At 44.3% G+C, this 17,719-nt stretch overlaps 1 protein-coding gene across 7 annotated transcripts in view; it reads left to right on the top strand.

Annotated features, from left to right (window-relative positions):
* LOC138745845 (tetraspanin-33-like) overlaps positions 1-17,719 on the top strand; it is an 84,490-nt gene that overhangs the window by 34,445 nt on the left and 32,326 nt on the right. For 2 of the 7 annotated variants that reach the window (XM_069903242.1, XM_069903243.1), the window contains exon 1: positions 17,352-17,655. The exons of 1 other annotated variant lie outside the window; for it this stretch is intronic. In XM_069903242.1, coding sequence (XP_069759343.1) covers positions 17,599-17,655 — 57 coding nt within the window. In that variant the 5' untranslated portion in view covers positions 17,352-17,598. Of the gene's footprint in view, positions 1-17,351; positions 17,656-17,719 lie in introns of those variants that run through there. 4 more of the 7 variants (XM_069903239.1, XM_069903244.1, XM_069903236.1 and 1 more) reach the window with 4 other exon arrangements.

The following is a 17,719-nucleotide window of genomic DNA, read 5'->3' as shown; positions in this document are numbered from 1 at the left end:
ACGAATACTCCCACTTCCCCTTTGCCATCCACTGCCTGGACATGACCATGGCCACAGTCATAAAGGCATTGCATAGCATATTCAATCTGTTTGGATACCCCTGCTATATCCATAGCGACCATGGACCCTCATTTATGAGCAGAAGTTGCACCCGTAGCTGTTGGCCAAAGGCTTAGCCATGAGCAGGACCATGGGTTATAACCCCCAGGGGAATGGGGGTTATATAGAAAGAGAATGTCACCATCTGGAAGGCCTTTCTCTTAGGTCAAAAAGCTTATCCATCTCCCGGTGGCAAGATGTCCTCTCTGAGGCACTCCATGCCACAAGGTCCCTCCTCTATACCACTACTAATGAGACAGGAAGTTGCCGTCGGGAACCACACTGCCATCATGGCTGATGACCCCTGGCCCCGTGCAGCTCCGGAGGCATAAAAGATGCAACAATACTGACCCTCTGGTTGAGAAGGTCCACTTCCTCCACTCTAACCACCAGTGTGTTTACGTGGAGTACCAGGATAGATGGCAGGACTCAGTTTCCATCCGAGGCCTGGCGGATGCAGGGAACCCCTCGACCAACCAATGAAGATCCCCTCACGGTAACCTTGGCGAATTGGCCCCACAGATTGCATCCGACATAGCACCCAAGACCAAGCAACCCCACGGTCCTACTAACCCCCCTCAGCCATCAGAGGCACAGCCTGTCGTGCAAGACACCGCCCGGAATCCAGCAGCTCTGCCACAGCAAACCTTATGATGGTCACAGAGACAGATGAGACCACCGGACAGGCTGAACCTGTAATAAACAATGAATCTCATCATCGTGCCAGACTTTGTTTCAAAAGAAGGGATGAATGTGGTGCAATCACTGTATAACTATTACAGGTACACAATCCTTTATCCAGACATCTAAAATCTGGAAAGCTCCAAAATCCGGTAAGTGGGGAGAGAGACACCAGCGCGAGTCGGCCGGGCGAGAGACCGGCAGCGCGAGTCGGGTGGGCGAGAGAGCAGCAGCGCAAGTTGGGCGAACGAGAGACTGGCAGCATGAGTTAGGCGGGCAAGAGACCAGCAGCGCAAGTTGGGCGGGCAAGAGGGGAGAGACCGACAGTGTGAGTTGAGCGGGCTAGGGGGGCAGACTGGCAGCACGTTGGGCGGGTGAGGGGGGGGAGACGACAATGCGACTGGAAGGGGGTGGGGGTGGATAAGGCAGCACAATTCAGGTGGGCTTAAATCTGGCTTTCCGAAATCCAGAAAAATCTGAAATTCGGAACACACTGTCCCCCAAGGGTTCCGGATAAAGGATTGTGTACCTATAGCACTATCTGTATGAAGGCACTGTATGGGCTGACCCACTCTCTGCACCTGTGACTCCTCCTCTCAGAAATCCCCATAAAGGCTGTTACGCCCAAACTCCACCCTCAGTACGTGCCTGGAATCGAGCCAGAAACATGTGAGATGTGTTGATGTCTTAAGGTGATTAAAGGCTATTAATCACAACTCTAATGTGGTTGGTCAATAGTACTACAACACCTCACAAAGTATAGCTGCTGGCGAGCCTTCTTTGTGATTGCATCAACATGGAGGGTCCAGGACAGATCTTTGGAGATGTTGACACCCAGGAATTTGAAGTTCTTGAGCACTCAATGAGGACTGAGTTCTGTTCCCCTGACTTCCTCCTAAAGTCCACAGTCATCTCCTTGGTCTTGCTGATGTTGAGTGCAAAGTTGTTGTCATTTCACCATTCAATGAGCTGATCTCTCTTCCTTCTATACACTTCTTTATTGTCATTTGTAATTTTGCTAACAACTGTGATGTCATCAGCAAACTTGTAGATGGCATTGGAATTATGCCTGGCCACACAGTCATGGGGTATAATGAGTAGGGCTAAGCACGCATCCTTCAGATTTACCTGTGTTGATAACCAGTGAGGAGGAGACGTTATTTCCAATTTGTACTGACTGTGGTCTTCCAATGAGAAAGTCAAGGATTCAGTTGCAGTACAGAGGCCTAGAGTTTGTAGTTTCTTGACCAGCACTGAGGGAATAATGGTAATGAAGGCCGAGCTGTAGTCGATGAAGAGCAGCTGTATGAATGAATTGCTGTTTTCAAGGTGATCCAGATCGGTGGAAAGTCAGCGATATTTCATCTGCTGTGAAGCGATTGTGATGATAGACGAATTGCAGCATGTCCATATTTTTGCTTAGGTACATGTTAATTCTGGCCATGACCAGCCTCTCAAAGCATTTCATCACCGTAGGAACTAGTGCGATGGGGCAAGCTCACCCTACTCTTCTTTGCCATCAGGATGATTGAGGGCCTTTGGAACCTCTGACTGCAGCAATGAGAGGTTGAAAATGTTCATGAACACTCCAGCTAATTGGTTGATGCAGATTTTCAGTACCCTTCCAGATATGCCATCAGGGGCTGATGCCTTGTGAGGGTTCATCCCCTTGAATGATATTCTGATATCACCCTCAGAAGCAGATATCACAGGGTGTTCAGCCTTTTCAAAGATTCTAGTAGGTACTGTTTGGTTCTTCTTCTCAAAGCAGATTTAGAAGTGTTCAGCTCATCAGATAATGAAGCATCACAACCATCTATAGAGTTTGCCCTCGCTTTGTAGGCTGTAATGGCCTGCGCTCCCTGCCATAGCTGGTGTGTTTCTGTCTCTAGCTTCCTCCAGAATGGCCACTTTGCTCCAGAGATGGCCTTCAGCAGGTCGTACCTGTACTTCTTGAAAAGATCCTGATCCCCGGCCTTAAACACCCTTGTTCTCTCCCTCAGCAGTTTGCAAATTCTTTGATTCATTCAGGGTTTCCGGTTGGGAATTATGGATGATGTATTTTACTTTCACCCCCATTCTTCCCATAATTTTTGACACCCTTACAAATCAACTATAAACCTCCACTTTATATATAGAGTAAAACACAAAAGCCTGCAGTTTTCAGCGAGAGAAGCAAAGAGAATAACAGTCAATGCAGTGCAGGTACTTGAGATTTTCAGCAAGAGAAACAAAGATTTTATATATACTTATTAAACAGGAAAGTCTGCATACACTGTGATTGGAGTGCAATACACAAAAGTGTTGGAGAAATTTAGATATAACCAATGTTTCGGGCCTGAGCCCTTCATCAAAGTATGAGCAAATAATAGGCCTGGACCATTGATTTTGCTTCTTGTAGCTGCTGTGTGACCTGAATTTCTCCAGCACTGTTTTGTATTGTACTTTATATATACCCAATGTCTTGGCCTCCACAGACATCTGTGGCAAGAATTCCATAGATTCGACACCTTCTGGCTTAAGAAATTTCTTCTCATCTCTATTCTAAAGGGACATTCTTTTACTCCAAGACTCCTACAAGTGGAAAAATCGTGTATTCTACCCAGCTGTGTCAAAATTCAGTATCTTTTTTAAATTTTTTTATTTTTCACACCATAAATCACGTTAGCCATGATTAACACTTTTTCTTTTTCACACATATACAAAATTCAGTATCTTTTAATGAAATTCCTCCCACCCCCAGAAATTTGAACATGATTGTTAGAGATATGATTAGTAAATTTGTAGATGACACTAAAGTCCTCGTACAACTTTATCTTTGGCTTGGCTTCGCGGACAAAGATTTATGGAGGGGGTTTATAAAGCATTGGTTAAACCACTATGTACAGTTTGGTCACCACTATAGGAAGAACAAGATTTCCCTGGAGAGGATGCAGGGGAGATTCAAGAGGGGATGTCTAGATGGAGCATTTTGGTAATGAAGAGAGTTTAGATCTGTTTTCTATCTCTCGCATCTCTGTGATGAAACTTTTAATATGTCGACTGCTTTTTCACCTGTGGATAGTAGAGACAGCAGGCAGGCACTCCCTTGACCAATGAAGTCACTCCATGCCTCATCAGTGTGGTACCTCAGTACCCTCTCATTTTAAATGCTCAGTTATTGAAGTGACTCAGAATCTCCTGACTCAGCTGTGACAAATTACCCCAACTAACAAATATTTCAATGCTAAAGAGGTTTAAAAAAATGCATTGCTGTGCTTGCAATACCTGATATCTCAATATATGCTTATGCATCCAAAATCTCATTCCCTGATTCCCTGGAATGAGACTATAATTTATCTGTACCCTATTGGGGGGGTGGGGGGGGGGAGTGGTTGGTGACAAGAGATAAGTGACTCTTGCTTCCACTCAGTTTGGCTGCTCTGAAGGAGAAGCATTCCAAAGGTGAATGTCCTACTTTGGATTCACATTTTTCATACCTGGAGCATCAAATAGGAATATAACACCATAAGGCCACTTGGTCCATTGAGTCCACCCTGCCAATCCACGGCTGATTTACTGTACTTTTCAACCCCATTCTCCTGCTTTCTCCCATAACCTTTGATTCAATTCCTAATCAAGAAATTATATAACTAATGACTTGGCCTCCACGACAATCCGCCACAACGAATTCCAGATTCCCCACCTTCTGAGTAAAGCATTACCTCCTCATTTCTTTCTAAAGGAATGTTTTTGTATTTTCTGTCTATGCTGCTCATTTGATGACTCTTTCATTTGGAGATCATTCTCGTGAATTTTCTCTGGACCCTCTCCAATGCCAACAGTGCAGAAAATGGTGATTAACCGATCAATTGTGATGTCTATTATGCTTGATAATCATACCAATGTTCATTGAGATAAGCAGTTATTGTTATGTACAGATGCCTCAAATTTCTTGTGGACTGCAGTCAATTATGGTTTTTAGACTGCAGGCATGTAAAGGCACAATCAAGGAATTTTGCTGCTACACAGGCAGTATAAAAAGGAAATTAGGGGAACAGTGCATGAGTTTTGAGTCAATTCCTGCAGTCTAAAAAACATTTTATTGTCATTGTCAAATACTGACATTGAACATGATCCCATATACTCATACACTGTTCCCCTAACTTCCAGCACTGCCAAGTAAGCAAAGAGATTGGCTACAAAAGGGAAGATGGGGAATGAGATCAAACAGGAGTTAAGCAAGAAAAACTGCTGATGCTGGGGTCGAGTGCAAAACACAAATGTGCTGGGGAAACTCAGCAGATCATGCAGCCTCTATAGGAAGTAAAAGGTAACAGACATTTTGGGCTTGAACTTTTTTTGTCGGGTATCCCAACGAATGTTCCAGGCCTGAAACATTGATTGTCTTTTACTTCCTGTGGAGGCTGCATGGCATGTTGAGTTTCTCCAGCACTTGTGTGTGTGGCACTGAGAGCAAGCTTGCAGGAAACTAAAATTAATATAATATATGTGAAGAGAAAATATTCAGTGAAAACAAATCTGTTCCCTGCAGTAAGATAGAGGGGAATTTACAATTAAGAATGTTTAAAAAAAGGCAGAACAATTCAACGGATAGATTGATCCCGTCTTTACAAAGCAAAACACAAAAACCTCATGGATGTTAGGGAATTAAGGAACGAGCAAAAGTGGGGGGAGGGGAAAATAGCAAAAAAACGCAGCGATGGCCATGTCATTAAATACATTCAAGAAAGAGGTAATTATGCATTCCTTATTGGTCAAGGTAAAAGGGATATGGTGAGATGGTGGGAAGGGGATTGTGAAGTGGCTGACCACTCATGATAACGATGGTCAGAATCAGAACTTATTGTCATGAACAAGTCATGAAATTCGGTGTTTTACGGAAGCATCATATTGCACACATACCTATTATGAATCATGTTACAACAATAATACAAAAAAAATAATAGTACGAAACGTAAGGGAGTATCTTTTGTTCATTGATTATTCAGGAATCTGGCAGCGGAGAAGAAGATGACTATTGCATTAATTTCCCTTTAAAATCGCATGAGTTCATGGAGGAGTTGACTCATTCATCAAAGTCCATTTCCATAACATTGATTTTCTATTATTTATTTATTTTCACTTTAAACAGCAAACCTATAAAATCAATAAATAAATGGGCAATAAGATATTAATACACTCAAAGATACATGGTCAAAGAAATTGTCTGTTCTAACCCATTTTCTGGCTTCTAACAGCACAAAAGCCATTTTAAAACTAAAATGACTGTAACTCTAAGATGGTCAATAGCACAGCTTTTAAACTTGATCGTAACTATAGAAATACCCAAAGGAATGTCAACAAATTTCTGTAGCGGTTAAAAACGTCTAACTGCTAGAACTGGTAAAAAATTATTCGTAAGTGATTTTAACTCTATGACCTGAGTGCTGAGTGCTCGTCTTTAAGCTACTATACCTTTTTCCCAATGATAGCAGAGTGAAGAGACAATGGTCTGGGTAGTGGGGGTCTTTGAGGATAGAGGCTGCTTTATTAAGACATCACCTCATGTAGATGTCCTCGAAAGAGTGGAGTTTGGTGCCCATGATGTCACAGGTCGAGTTAACAACTCTCTCGGGTTTTTCCTTGTCCTGAGATTTGGCGCCTCCATACCAGACAGTGATGCAACCAGCCAGCATACTCTCCACGGTACACCTGTAGATGTTTTTGAGAGTCTTCAATGACAATCGAATCTCCTCAAGCATAGCCACAGGTGAACCTTCTTCATGATTGCATCAACATGGAGGCTCCAGGACAAATCCTCAGAGATGCTAACACTCAGGAATTTAAAGTTTTTGACCCTTTCCACTACTGAGTCCTCGATGAGGACTGGATCATGTTCCTCTAACTTCCTCCTGAAGTCACAATCATCTTGGTTTTGCTAACATTGTTGTTGTGACAACATTCAAAGAGCTATTCTATCCTTCTATATGCTTCCTCATTGCCATTTGTGATTCTGCTGACAACTGTGGTGTCAATGACAAACTTGTAGATAGCATTGGAATTGTGCCTGGCCATGCATTCATGGGTGTATAATGAGTGGAGCAGTGGGCTAAGAATGCATCCTTGGGGTGTGCCTGTATAAGATAATCACTGAGGAGGAAACATTACTTCCAATTATTATTGTCTGTGATCTTATGAAGAGAAAGTCAAGGATCTAGTTGCAGAGAAGGGTAGAGAAGCCAGAGTTTGTAGCTTCTTGACCAGCACTGAGAGAATAATGGTATTGAAGGCTGGGCTGTAGTCGATGAAGAGCAGCCGGACATAAGAGTTCCTGTTTTCGAGGTGCTCTAGAGCTTAGTGGTGAGCCAGCAATATTGCATCTGTTATGGAACAATTGTGACAATAGGCAAATTACAATGGATCCAGATTTTTACTTAGGTACATGTTAATTCTGGCGATGACTAGCCTCTAAAATCATTTCATCACAGAAGTTAGTGCTACTGGGTGGTAGTAACTGAGGCAGGTCACACTACTCTTGGGCAGTGGGATGATTGATGCCCTTTTGAAGCAGGTTGGCCTGATTGAAGTCCCCTACCATGATCAGGAATGTATTAGGAAGTGCTGTCTCATGGCTGTTAATCACAGTGCTCAGTCCCTCTAGTGCCAGCCTGATGTTAGCCTGGGGCAGAATGTACACTGTGACCAGGATGATGGAAAATTCCTCAGCAGGTAAAATGGGTAGCACTTAATCGCCAGATGTTCCAGGTTGGAGGAGCAGGACTGGGACATTACCATCACATCTATGCATTGAATTGCTGATGACACAAACGTCACCTCCCTTGGTTTTTCCTGATGCCGCTATCTGGTCAACGTGATGGAGTGTAGGCCTTAGGTTGCAGCACCATGTCCAGAATATCCATGTTTAGCCATTTTTCTGTAAAGCACATCACATAGCACTCCCTGATGTTCATGTCTGGCTTGGAGTTCATCAAGTTTGGTCTCCAAGGATTGTATGTTGGCCAGGAGGATAGTAGTGAGCAGAAACCTCAGGGCCTGGCGTCTCTGCTTAACTTCTAGACCCCCTCTGCATCCACGTGGTCATGCCCTTGGGTCTGCTGCTGGAAGTTCCCGCAGTGTTTAAATGATGAATGGCTAATCCTGAAACATCGGTTATGTATTTTTTCCTTTGTTATATAAAAGACACTGTTTGATCACTGAGTTTCTCCAGCATTGTGTTTTTACTTCAGCCACGGTGTCTGCAGATCGTCGTATTTTACTTCATGATAATGATGGATGTTGGAAGGACCGACTGACCTGCTTCACCTATTTCTATGCCTCTCCACTCATTGGATCAGAATGCTTTAGAGTGGAATTAAATCCATTGATGATATATTTAGAGCAAATTATGAGCTGCTGGAGGAACTCAAATGGTCAGGCACAAGGGGATAGTCAACCTTTTGGCTTGCGATCCTGACTCAGGACTGAGAACATAAAGAGAAGATAGCCAGTATCTCTGGTGAGGGAGAAGCTTGAAACAGCAGCAGGCAAGCCACTCTCTCTTGAAATAAAGCATCTCTTTCCATTTTTTTTACCCATGACAAGAAAATGAGTCCCATGTCTGGACCTGTTGAAATGCATACCTGAAGCTGATCTTCTGCATTACTGTACCTGAGCCAACATTCTTCCATGAATCAACACTTTTGAATTTCTTACTGGCTCACAAATCACATTTAGTCAGGGAATTATAGTTTCAACGACAACTGAAAGCTGATTTAATTGGTCTAAAATGTTTTGGGATTTTATCAAATGATTTCTGTTCTTTTGGAAAACCTTCTTCTAAGGCAATCCCTTGGGATTGTGGAGCATTTGCTATGACTCCAGTTCTGTGGGTTCTTAGGTGGTTTATGAAGCCACTGTGGGAAATGCAGAATCTTCCACAGAATGGGCCCGAGATTGCTGCTGAGGTGCATGGGGATCTGTGGTTTACGTAGTCCTCATGCATGGTCTCATGGTTCTCAGTATCATCCACCATTACAAATTAGTGGTGCACACTATTTGGCTCAAGCATGGCACAAATGTGGTCCAGGAGTGTCTACCATCCCTGTAGGCTTGCAAGCTTCTCAGCCTCTTAATCCTGTACTATGTATTCTTTCTTTGGCTTGGCTTCGCGGACGAAGATTTATGGAGGGGGTAAAAGTCCACATCAGCTGCAGGCTCGTTTGTGGCTGACCAGTCCGATGCGGGACAGGCAGACACGGTTGCAGCGGCTGCAGGGGAAAATTGGTTGGTTGGGGTTGGGTGTTGGGTTTTTCCTCCTTTGCCTTTTGTCAGTGAGGTGGGCTCTGCGGTCTTCTTCAAAGGAGGTTTCTGCCCGCCAAACTGTGAGGCGCCAAGATGCACGGTTTGAGGCGATATCAGCCCACTGGCGGTGGTCAATGTGGCAGGCACCAAGAGATTTCTTTAGGCAGTCCTTGTATCTTTTCTTTGGTGCACCTCTGTCACGGTGGCCAGTGGAGAGCTCGCCATATAACACGATCTTGGGAAGGCGATGGTCCTCCATTCTGGAGACGTGACCCACCCAGCGCAGCTGGATCTTCAGCAGCGTGGACTCGATGCTGTTGACCTCTGCCATCTCGAGTACTTTGACGTTAGGGATGAAAGCGCTCCAATGGATGTTGAGGATGGAGCGGAGACAACGCTGGTGGAAGCGTTCTAGGAGCCGTAGGTGATGCCAGTAGAGGACCCATGATTCGGAGCCGAACAGGAGTGTGGGTATGACAACGGCTCTGTATATGCTTATCTTTGTGAGGTTTTTCAGTTGGTTGTTTTTCCAGACTCTTTTGTGTAGTCTTCCAAAGGCGCTATTTGCCTTGGCGAGTCTGTTGTCTATCTCATTGTCGATCCTTGCATCTGATGAAATGGTGCAGCCGAGATAGGTAAACTGGTTGACCGTTTTGAGTTTTGTGTGCCCGATGGAGATGTGGGGGGGCTGGTAGTCATGGTGGGGAGCTGGCTGATGGAGGACCTCAGTTTTCTTCAGGCTGACTTCCAGGCCAAACATTTTGGCAGTTTCCGCAAAGCATATAGTTCCCAGAATTCTAGACTGCCTCAATTCTTTAATAGGAGCAATCGATAGTGTCATTGACAAAAGCAGAAGTAAAATTCAACTCCTACTTCAAGCTTCTGAGCCCAAATTCCATACATAAATATAATGTACAGATGGACATAGGACTCTGTAACTGTATAATAATGCGGCACCATACTGTTGGAGTAAGATCTGTTACTGAATAACACTGGGGTAAAAGTACGGGTGTAGATAGGTCTTTCAGCGAATAACACAGGTATTAGTACTGGTGGGGATGAGTCTGTCACTGTATAACACTGGAATACCATAACTGGTAGTGTAATGGATAAATATTGGGAGAATTTGGAAAGTTAAAGTAGGTTACATACATCTTTTCTTTTCTTTGGCTTGGCTTCGCGGACGAAGATTTATGGAGGGGGTAAAAAGTCCACGTCAGCTGCAGGCTCGTTTGTGGCTGACCAGTCCGATGCGGGACAGGCAGACACGATTGCAGCGGTTGCAAGGGAAAATTGGTTGGTTGGGGTTGGGTGTTGGGTTTTTCCTCCTTTGCCTTTTGTCAGTGAGGTGGGCTCTGCGGTCTTCTTCAAAGGAGGCTGCTGCCCGCCAAACTGTGAGGCGCCAAGATGCACGGTTTGAGGCGTTATCAGCCCACTGGCGGTGGTCAATGTGGCAGGCACCAAGAGATTTCTTTAGGCAGTCCTTGTACCTTTTCTTTGGTGCACCTCTGTCACGGTGGCCAGTGGAGAGCTCGCCATATAATACGATCTTGGGAAGGCGATGGTCCTCCATTCTGGAGACGTGACCCATCCAGCGCAGCTGGATCTTCAGCAGCGTGGACTCGATGCTGTCGACCTCTGCCATCTCGAGTACCTCGACGTTTGGGGTGTGAGCGCTCCAATGGATGTTGAGGATGGAGCGGAGACAACGCTGGTGGAAGCGTTCTAGGAGCCGTAGGTGGTGCCGGTAGAGGACCCATGATTCGGAGCCGAACAGGAGTGTGGGTATGACAACGGCTCTGTATACGCTTATCTTTGTGAGGTTTTTCAGTTGGTTGTTTTTCCAGACTCTTTTGTGTAGTCTTCCAAAGGCGCTATTTGCCTTGGCGAGTCTGTTGTCTATCTCATTGTCGATCCTTGCATCTGATGAAATGGTGCAGCCGAGATAGGTAAACTGGTTGACCGTTTTGAGCTTTGTGTGCCCGATGGAGATGTGGGGGGGCTGGTAGTCATGGTGGGGAGCTGGCTGATGGAGGACCTCAGTTTTCTTCATGCTGACTTCCAGGCCAAACATTTTGGCAGTTTCCGCAAAGCAGGACGTCAAGCGCTGAAGAGCTGGCTCTGAATGGGCAACTAAAACAAGATGTGCTCCACACCAGGGTCATGCCTAGCGCGGAATGCCACACTGACCACCGGCTGGTTCGCTGCAAGCTCAACCTTCACTTCAAGCCAAAGCCCAGGAACAATAAAGCCCCCAGAAAGAGGTTCAATGTTGGAAAACTGCAGTCAGACGAAGCGAGAGGAAACTTCCAGGCAAACCTCAAAGCAAAGCTCGACGTTGCAACCCGCCTCACGGACCCGTCCCCTGAAACCCTCTGGGATCAGTTGAAGACTACCATACTGCAATCCACTGAAGAGGTACTGGGCTTCTCCTCCAGGAAAAACAAGGACTGGTTTGACGAAAACAGCCAGGAAATCCAGGAGCTGCTGGCAAAGAAGCGAGCTGCCCACCAGGCTCACCTTACATACATACACACATTTTAAAACACAAGTAGGTGCTAATTGAAATTATTTCATTAAATGAATAGACCATTGTTTGGATTGGAGACATGCTGGCTGGTTGAATAACTACAAGATGCTCACTCAAAGGTCAATGAGAAGTTTTGTTTATCTAAGACAACAGATGGGAGCAGAAGGAGAACTCCTGTGGTTCGCTGAAGAAGGTGGGGATTTTTGCAAGTGAGAGAGTCACATGGGCTTTCTAGCAGTTGGAGTTGAAGAGAGAGAGGTGAGACAAGCTCAACAAGCTCTCTCAGCCAGCGTGTGTGTGACACTGAAAGAGACTGAACAGTCACAGCTGAAACAAGCCAGGAAAAGCTGCTGAGAAACAGAAAGCTCCAGAGTGGTGGATGGCTGGAAGTGCTATCTGTCTGATGTTTCTCTTGGAATAAGGGGAACAGAAAGGAACTCTGTGATGCCTGAAAGAAAGAGGTTATCATCTGGAGAACCCTGATGGGGAAAGTTTCATCAGCGAGACATTGAGGTGACTAATGGTGCTACCTCCATTGTGGAAGTCCTGGAGCAACATATCTCTCTCTGCAAACCCTATGAGAACCTTCCTGAGCTGTAAACATTTACCTCTTGAGCACCAAAGCTTGGTGAACTTTATACATGTTAAATTCTGTGCACAGTATAAGAATTGCCTGCAACCAGAGAACTTGGAAGAAGGAGAAGTGAGATAGGAGAAGTGAGATTGAAGAACTTTTCTTAAATTTACACACACATCATACACATGCACTTAGAGTTAGAAGGGGGTTAATTTGGCATAGTTAAGTAAATAGAGATAAGTTAAAGTTTGATTCTATTTTCATGTTTAAAGTTAATTAAAACAACTTTTGTTTAAATAACCATTTGTCGTGGTGAATATCTATTGGTGCTGGGTTTTAGGGTTCTTTGGGCTCGTAACAGTAGGCATGTCTGATTGTATAACACTGGGAGCAGTGCTAGTGGGGCTATATCTGTCACTGTATATCGTGTTATATGGCGAGCTCTCCACTGGCCACCGTGACAGAGGTGAACCAAAGAAAAGGTACAAGGACTGCCTAAAGAAATCTCTTGGTGCCTGCCACATTGACCACCGCCAGTGGGCTGATAACGCTTCAAACCGTGCATCTTGGCGCCTCACAGTTTGGCGGGCAGAAACCTCCTTTGAAGAAGACCGCAGAGCCCACCTCACTGACAAAAGGCAAAGGAGGAAAAACCCAACACCCAACCCCAACCAACCAATTTTCCCCTGCAACCGCTGCAACCGTGTCTGCCTGTCCCGCATCGGACTTGTCAGCCACAAACGAGCCTGCAGCTGACGTGGACTTTTTACCCCCTCCATAAATCTTCGTCCGCGAAGCCAAGCCAAAGAAGAAAAAGAAAAATATCACGAGAGTATAGTGTTGGTGGTGATGGGTCTGTCAAGGACAGGGTTGTCACTGTTTTACACTGGTGGACACATTTCTCACTGGCACTAAATTCAATTTCAAAGAGCACACATTCACAGATCATTTGATGCCAGAACATTATCAAAGAATTAAATGGGTCACATATGTTCCCATGGGAGGAAGATGATGCAGGGAGTTTGGAGGAAATGACTGGGTAACTGGTAGTTGTAACACTCCCTACATTGCATGCAGTTAAGTGTGTCATTGATGAAGCATTGTCCCCTTTGCTTGACTGGCAGAACAGATTGACAGCTTTCTTGTGGCAAAGTATTAACTGGGCATTAGTGTGTCAACAACTTGCTTTGCATCGCTTCATTAGGTTTCATGTAAAGGCAAAGGACTGCTGTCTCACTCTCATCTAAGTGCAGATTTACCTAGTATTTGGCAATCCTCTGAACCCTCATCACTTTCACAAGTAGCATCTGGGGAAATTCTGAGAACTTGAGGCTTCTCCTTCTTAGAAATGAAGAAGCCTCAAGACATCTAGCAGACACATCTGTTCTTGCGTCACAGAGATGTGCAGTTTAGAAACAGGTCCTAAAGGCCTTTGCATCAATACTAAACATTGTTCTTATCTATACTAATCCCCTTTGCCTGTATTAATTCTTTATCCCTCCATACTTCGCTCATTCAAGTACCTGTCCAGATGCCTTTTAAATGTTGTTCTTGTTCCTGACTCCATCTCTTTTGTTATCTCATTCCAGACACCATGTACTTTCCTCTTTAAACTTCCTCATTCTTATCTTAAACTTATGTCCTCTAGTTTTAGACATCCCTACCAGAGTAAACTGATTCTGACTATCTACCTATTTATGCTTATCAGGATTTTATGTATCTTTCATGTCACCTTTCAGCCTCCCTTGCTCCTGGGAAGACAGACACAGCCTATTCAATTACTCTTCATAACACAAGCCCTCCATTCCAGGCAATATCCTTCTGTACCTCTTGAACTTAGTTACAGTTTTCCTGTAGTGTGGCCACCAAATACTCCAAATCAAGCTTAACCAAAGTTTTGTTCAACTGTTAACATAACATCCCAAATCTTTTGCTCAATGCCCTATGTAATAAACCCCATATTCCTTCTTTTCCATTTTATTTATCTGTTTTGCCACTTTCAGGGAGCTATGTACTTTTTCCCCAAGGTCTCTCTATTCTACAACACTCCCAGGTCCCTGCCATTTACTGAGGATGTCCTGCCCTGATTTAATACATCACAAGGGGCAAATTCCATCCATTATTCATTTGCCTGATTGCACAGTTGATCAATATCCTGTTGTAACCTTAGGCAGTCTTCTTCATTATCCATGATGTCAACAATCTTGATGTTACCCGAAAATTTACTAATCATGCCACCAACATTATCATCCAAATCATTAATGGCAAACAACAGAGGACCCAGCACTGATCTCACCACTGGACACTGGATTCTACATGAAAAACAACCCTTCACTGTCATCCTCCGACTCCGACCTCCATGACAATTTGTTTCCATTTACGGTAGCTAGTTCACCCTAAATTCCATGTCATCTCACCTTCTGAATCAGCCTACCATGAAGAACCCTGTAAAAAGTTACTTGACCTATTATAATGGGCCCTTGTGTTAACGTTCCCTGATCTGGAGTTGGTGAATTTGCAACTGAAACCAAAACTCATTGCTATTGAAAATGGTGACACAGGTAATGAATGATGGTGAATTTGGCACATTTCAATTCATTAGTCAGGAAATGAGTTGAGGAACAATCACCCTGTTATAACTGTACAAATTGTTGATGAGACTGTACTTGGAATATGTGTGCAGTTGTGGTCACCCAGTAATAGAAAAGATGTCATTAAGCTGGAAAGGGAACAGAAAAGATTCACAAGAATGTTATCAGGACTGGTAGGCTTCAGTTATAAGGAGAGGCTGGATAGGCTGGGACTTTTGTGCCTGGAGCATTGGAGGCTGTGGGAGGACCTTAAAGAGGTTTATAAAATCACAAGAGCATAGTTAAGGTGAATGGTGACAGTAATTTTCCCAGGGTATGGGAATCTAAAACTAAAGGGCATTGACTTAGGATGAGGCGGGAAAGACTTAAAAGGGTAGTGGGTATATGGTGAGATGCCAGAGGAAGTGGAGGAGGTAGGTACATGGATAGGTATAGTTTAGAGGATAATGGGAAAATGGGACAAGATTAAGTAGACTACATGGTCATGTGGACAAGCTGGACCAATGTTGTTGCACTCAAAACTTCATGACTAATATTGAATGCGCAGCTGAGTCTGAGGACCAAACCACTTCTGAAGGTACTTCCTGCTGCAATAGAGGCATTTAGTGAGACCATAATGGAATACTGCCCGCGGTCTTCTTCAAAGGAGGCAGCCACCTCCTTGGAAGAAGACCGCAGAGCCCACCTCACTGACAAAAGACAAAGGAGGAAAAACCCAACACCCAACCCCAACCCACCAATTTTCCCCTGCAACCATTCCTGCCTGTCCCGCATCGGACTTGTCAGCCACCACGAGCCTGCAGCTGATGTGGACATTACCCCTCCATAAATCTTCGTCCGCGAAGCCAAGCCAAAGAGAGAAGAAGAGAATGGAATACTAATGCCCATCACCAATTCCAGGTATTCTCTCTTGGATGTTACTGCTCCATCTCCCTTTCCATGTAAAGTTCCCCCTCCCCATAAATGAGTGAAACAAAAGAGCAAGTTCTGTTGTCAAGGTGACATTGAGTGATGTGGAAGAGTTAGCATGTAACCTACAGATGTTAGGTTGACATACATAAGAATGAAGCTGCCACAATAGACAGGAGGTTGGTTGTGGAATGGATCCATAAAAGGATGTGAGTCAAGACTGAACTATTTCAAGGCAATCTTTTTTATATAGAGGGTAGTGCATTTATGGAATGAACTGTCATGGATGGGAAAGATTTATGGGGCAATGGACTGAACTCAGGCCAATTGGACTAGCCTGGTAGAAAACAGGCTGAACAGCCTGCTTCTATGCTCTATGACTCAAAGAAGTTGGAACACAAAATGATTAATACACAAGGTTATAGGTCATTGTTACCTGTCTGCCATTGATTGATCTTTAAAAGTAATAACATATTTTCAGCACTTTTCCTATGACAGAGATCAGTTTCTGATCCTTCCGATTCTCCTGGACCCTATGATGATCATTGCTGATCACCTTGTCACAGATGATGTGAAGGTCTTGTAGCTTTCAGTCTCCCACTACTTTTTAGTGTTGTTTCTGACAGGGAAAGGTCTTTTTATGCCCTTTTATGTACCTGCAGCTTGTTCCAGCAACAGCAAATTTCCCAGTGTGTTTTTGATGCTAGAAGCTGATCATTGTTACTGTAAGTGAAGTTGATCTGAGACCACCAAAAGCTCCCAGCTACTCACTGGATATCTGGTGTGTGGTCTTCCTGCAATAACCCGCACCAACCTGTCTGTCCTGGGCCTTTTCCTCTGCCAGAGTGAGGTCCAACATAAACTAGAGGCTCAACACCTCAAATGCTGCCTTGGCAATGATATGAACATAGAATTTTCAAATTTCAGATAATGAGTCCCCTCTCTCTTCTTCTGCACCACTTCTAACCTTCCCCACCCACCCCCACTCATTCTCATCCCCCTCCATCCACATCTGATTTCTTTTGCACTCTCCTCTTTGCCCCTCTCTCCTTCCTTCAGTTCCATCTGGTCCTTCTATAGTACCATTATCACTTTCTCTACTGATCAGATTCCAATATTAGCAGCATTTGTCTTCTAATCACCCACTCCACCTTGTCTGACCTATCTTCCTCCACCTGATCCTAGTTTTTTTCTCTCTCTCTCCCCCTCCCTCTTCATCTGGCATCTACCAAACTAATGCCATTGTCCATCATATTTCACCTCTGTCTGTTTCATCAATCCCACCCCTCCCACTTGTTCTCTTCACACTGGCTTCTGTACAACATTTAAATTGTCTTTCTAAAGGGGTTTGGTTCATTCAAAGCATAGACCATTCTTTTTCTCCCAATGATGTACCTGACCCACTGAGTTCCTCCAGCAGATTGTGTTTAGTTCATTTTGGACCATTACATATCTCCAATTCAGCTCCAGCCAATGTCACCCAACTTCAACGTTAATTAAAGCAAATAAAAAGTTAACATTTTGGAAGTTGTGCCACATGGAGCTCTGCTTCTCTACCACTGAAGCAACAGGTTTGTGTGTGAGTCACTAAGTTCCAGTTCAGCACAGCTTTATTAGATATGCAGGAATGCAAGACTTGACAAATGCCGAGGCATGCCCCTAGCATTCCTTGATCCCACTGGGCAAGTAACAGGAAAAATAAACAAGATCGCTCACATAATCTAACTATGCTCAAGCTTTAGAGTTCAGGGTTTCGTTGAGTTGTTGACAGGAGCAGTTGTGCGGTGTAACCTGCTTATGTGCGTTGATCAACCTGAAACTTCCAAATGGGTTTCTTCCTCAGTGTATTTGGAGACACCATCTGAGCTTCCTCACGTATTGGACCAGAACTAAGCAGGCTGCAGTTATTGGCTGTCAGTCTCAAGAAGATGAGGACAAGCTGGCTAATTAAATACACACTGTTCTCTTTCTGCTATATCTTCTGGGTGAGTGAATTAATGTCTTCCATTTCTGTTGGTACTGTTAGGAATTAAAGTACCTTTAAAGAAA

This window comes from Narcine bancroftii, chromosome 11 (assembly GCF_036971445.1).
Source record: "Narcine bancroftii isolate sNarBan1 chromosome 11, sNarBan1.hap1, whole genome shotgun sequence".
Classification (NCBI taxonomy): Eukaryota; Metazoa; Chordata; class Chondrichthyes; order Torpediniformes; family Narcinidae; genus Narcine; species Narcine bancroftii.
The sequence above is the reverse complement of the archived record's forward strand: the minus strand, read 5'-3'. Positions and strand labels throughout refer to the sequence as shown.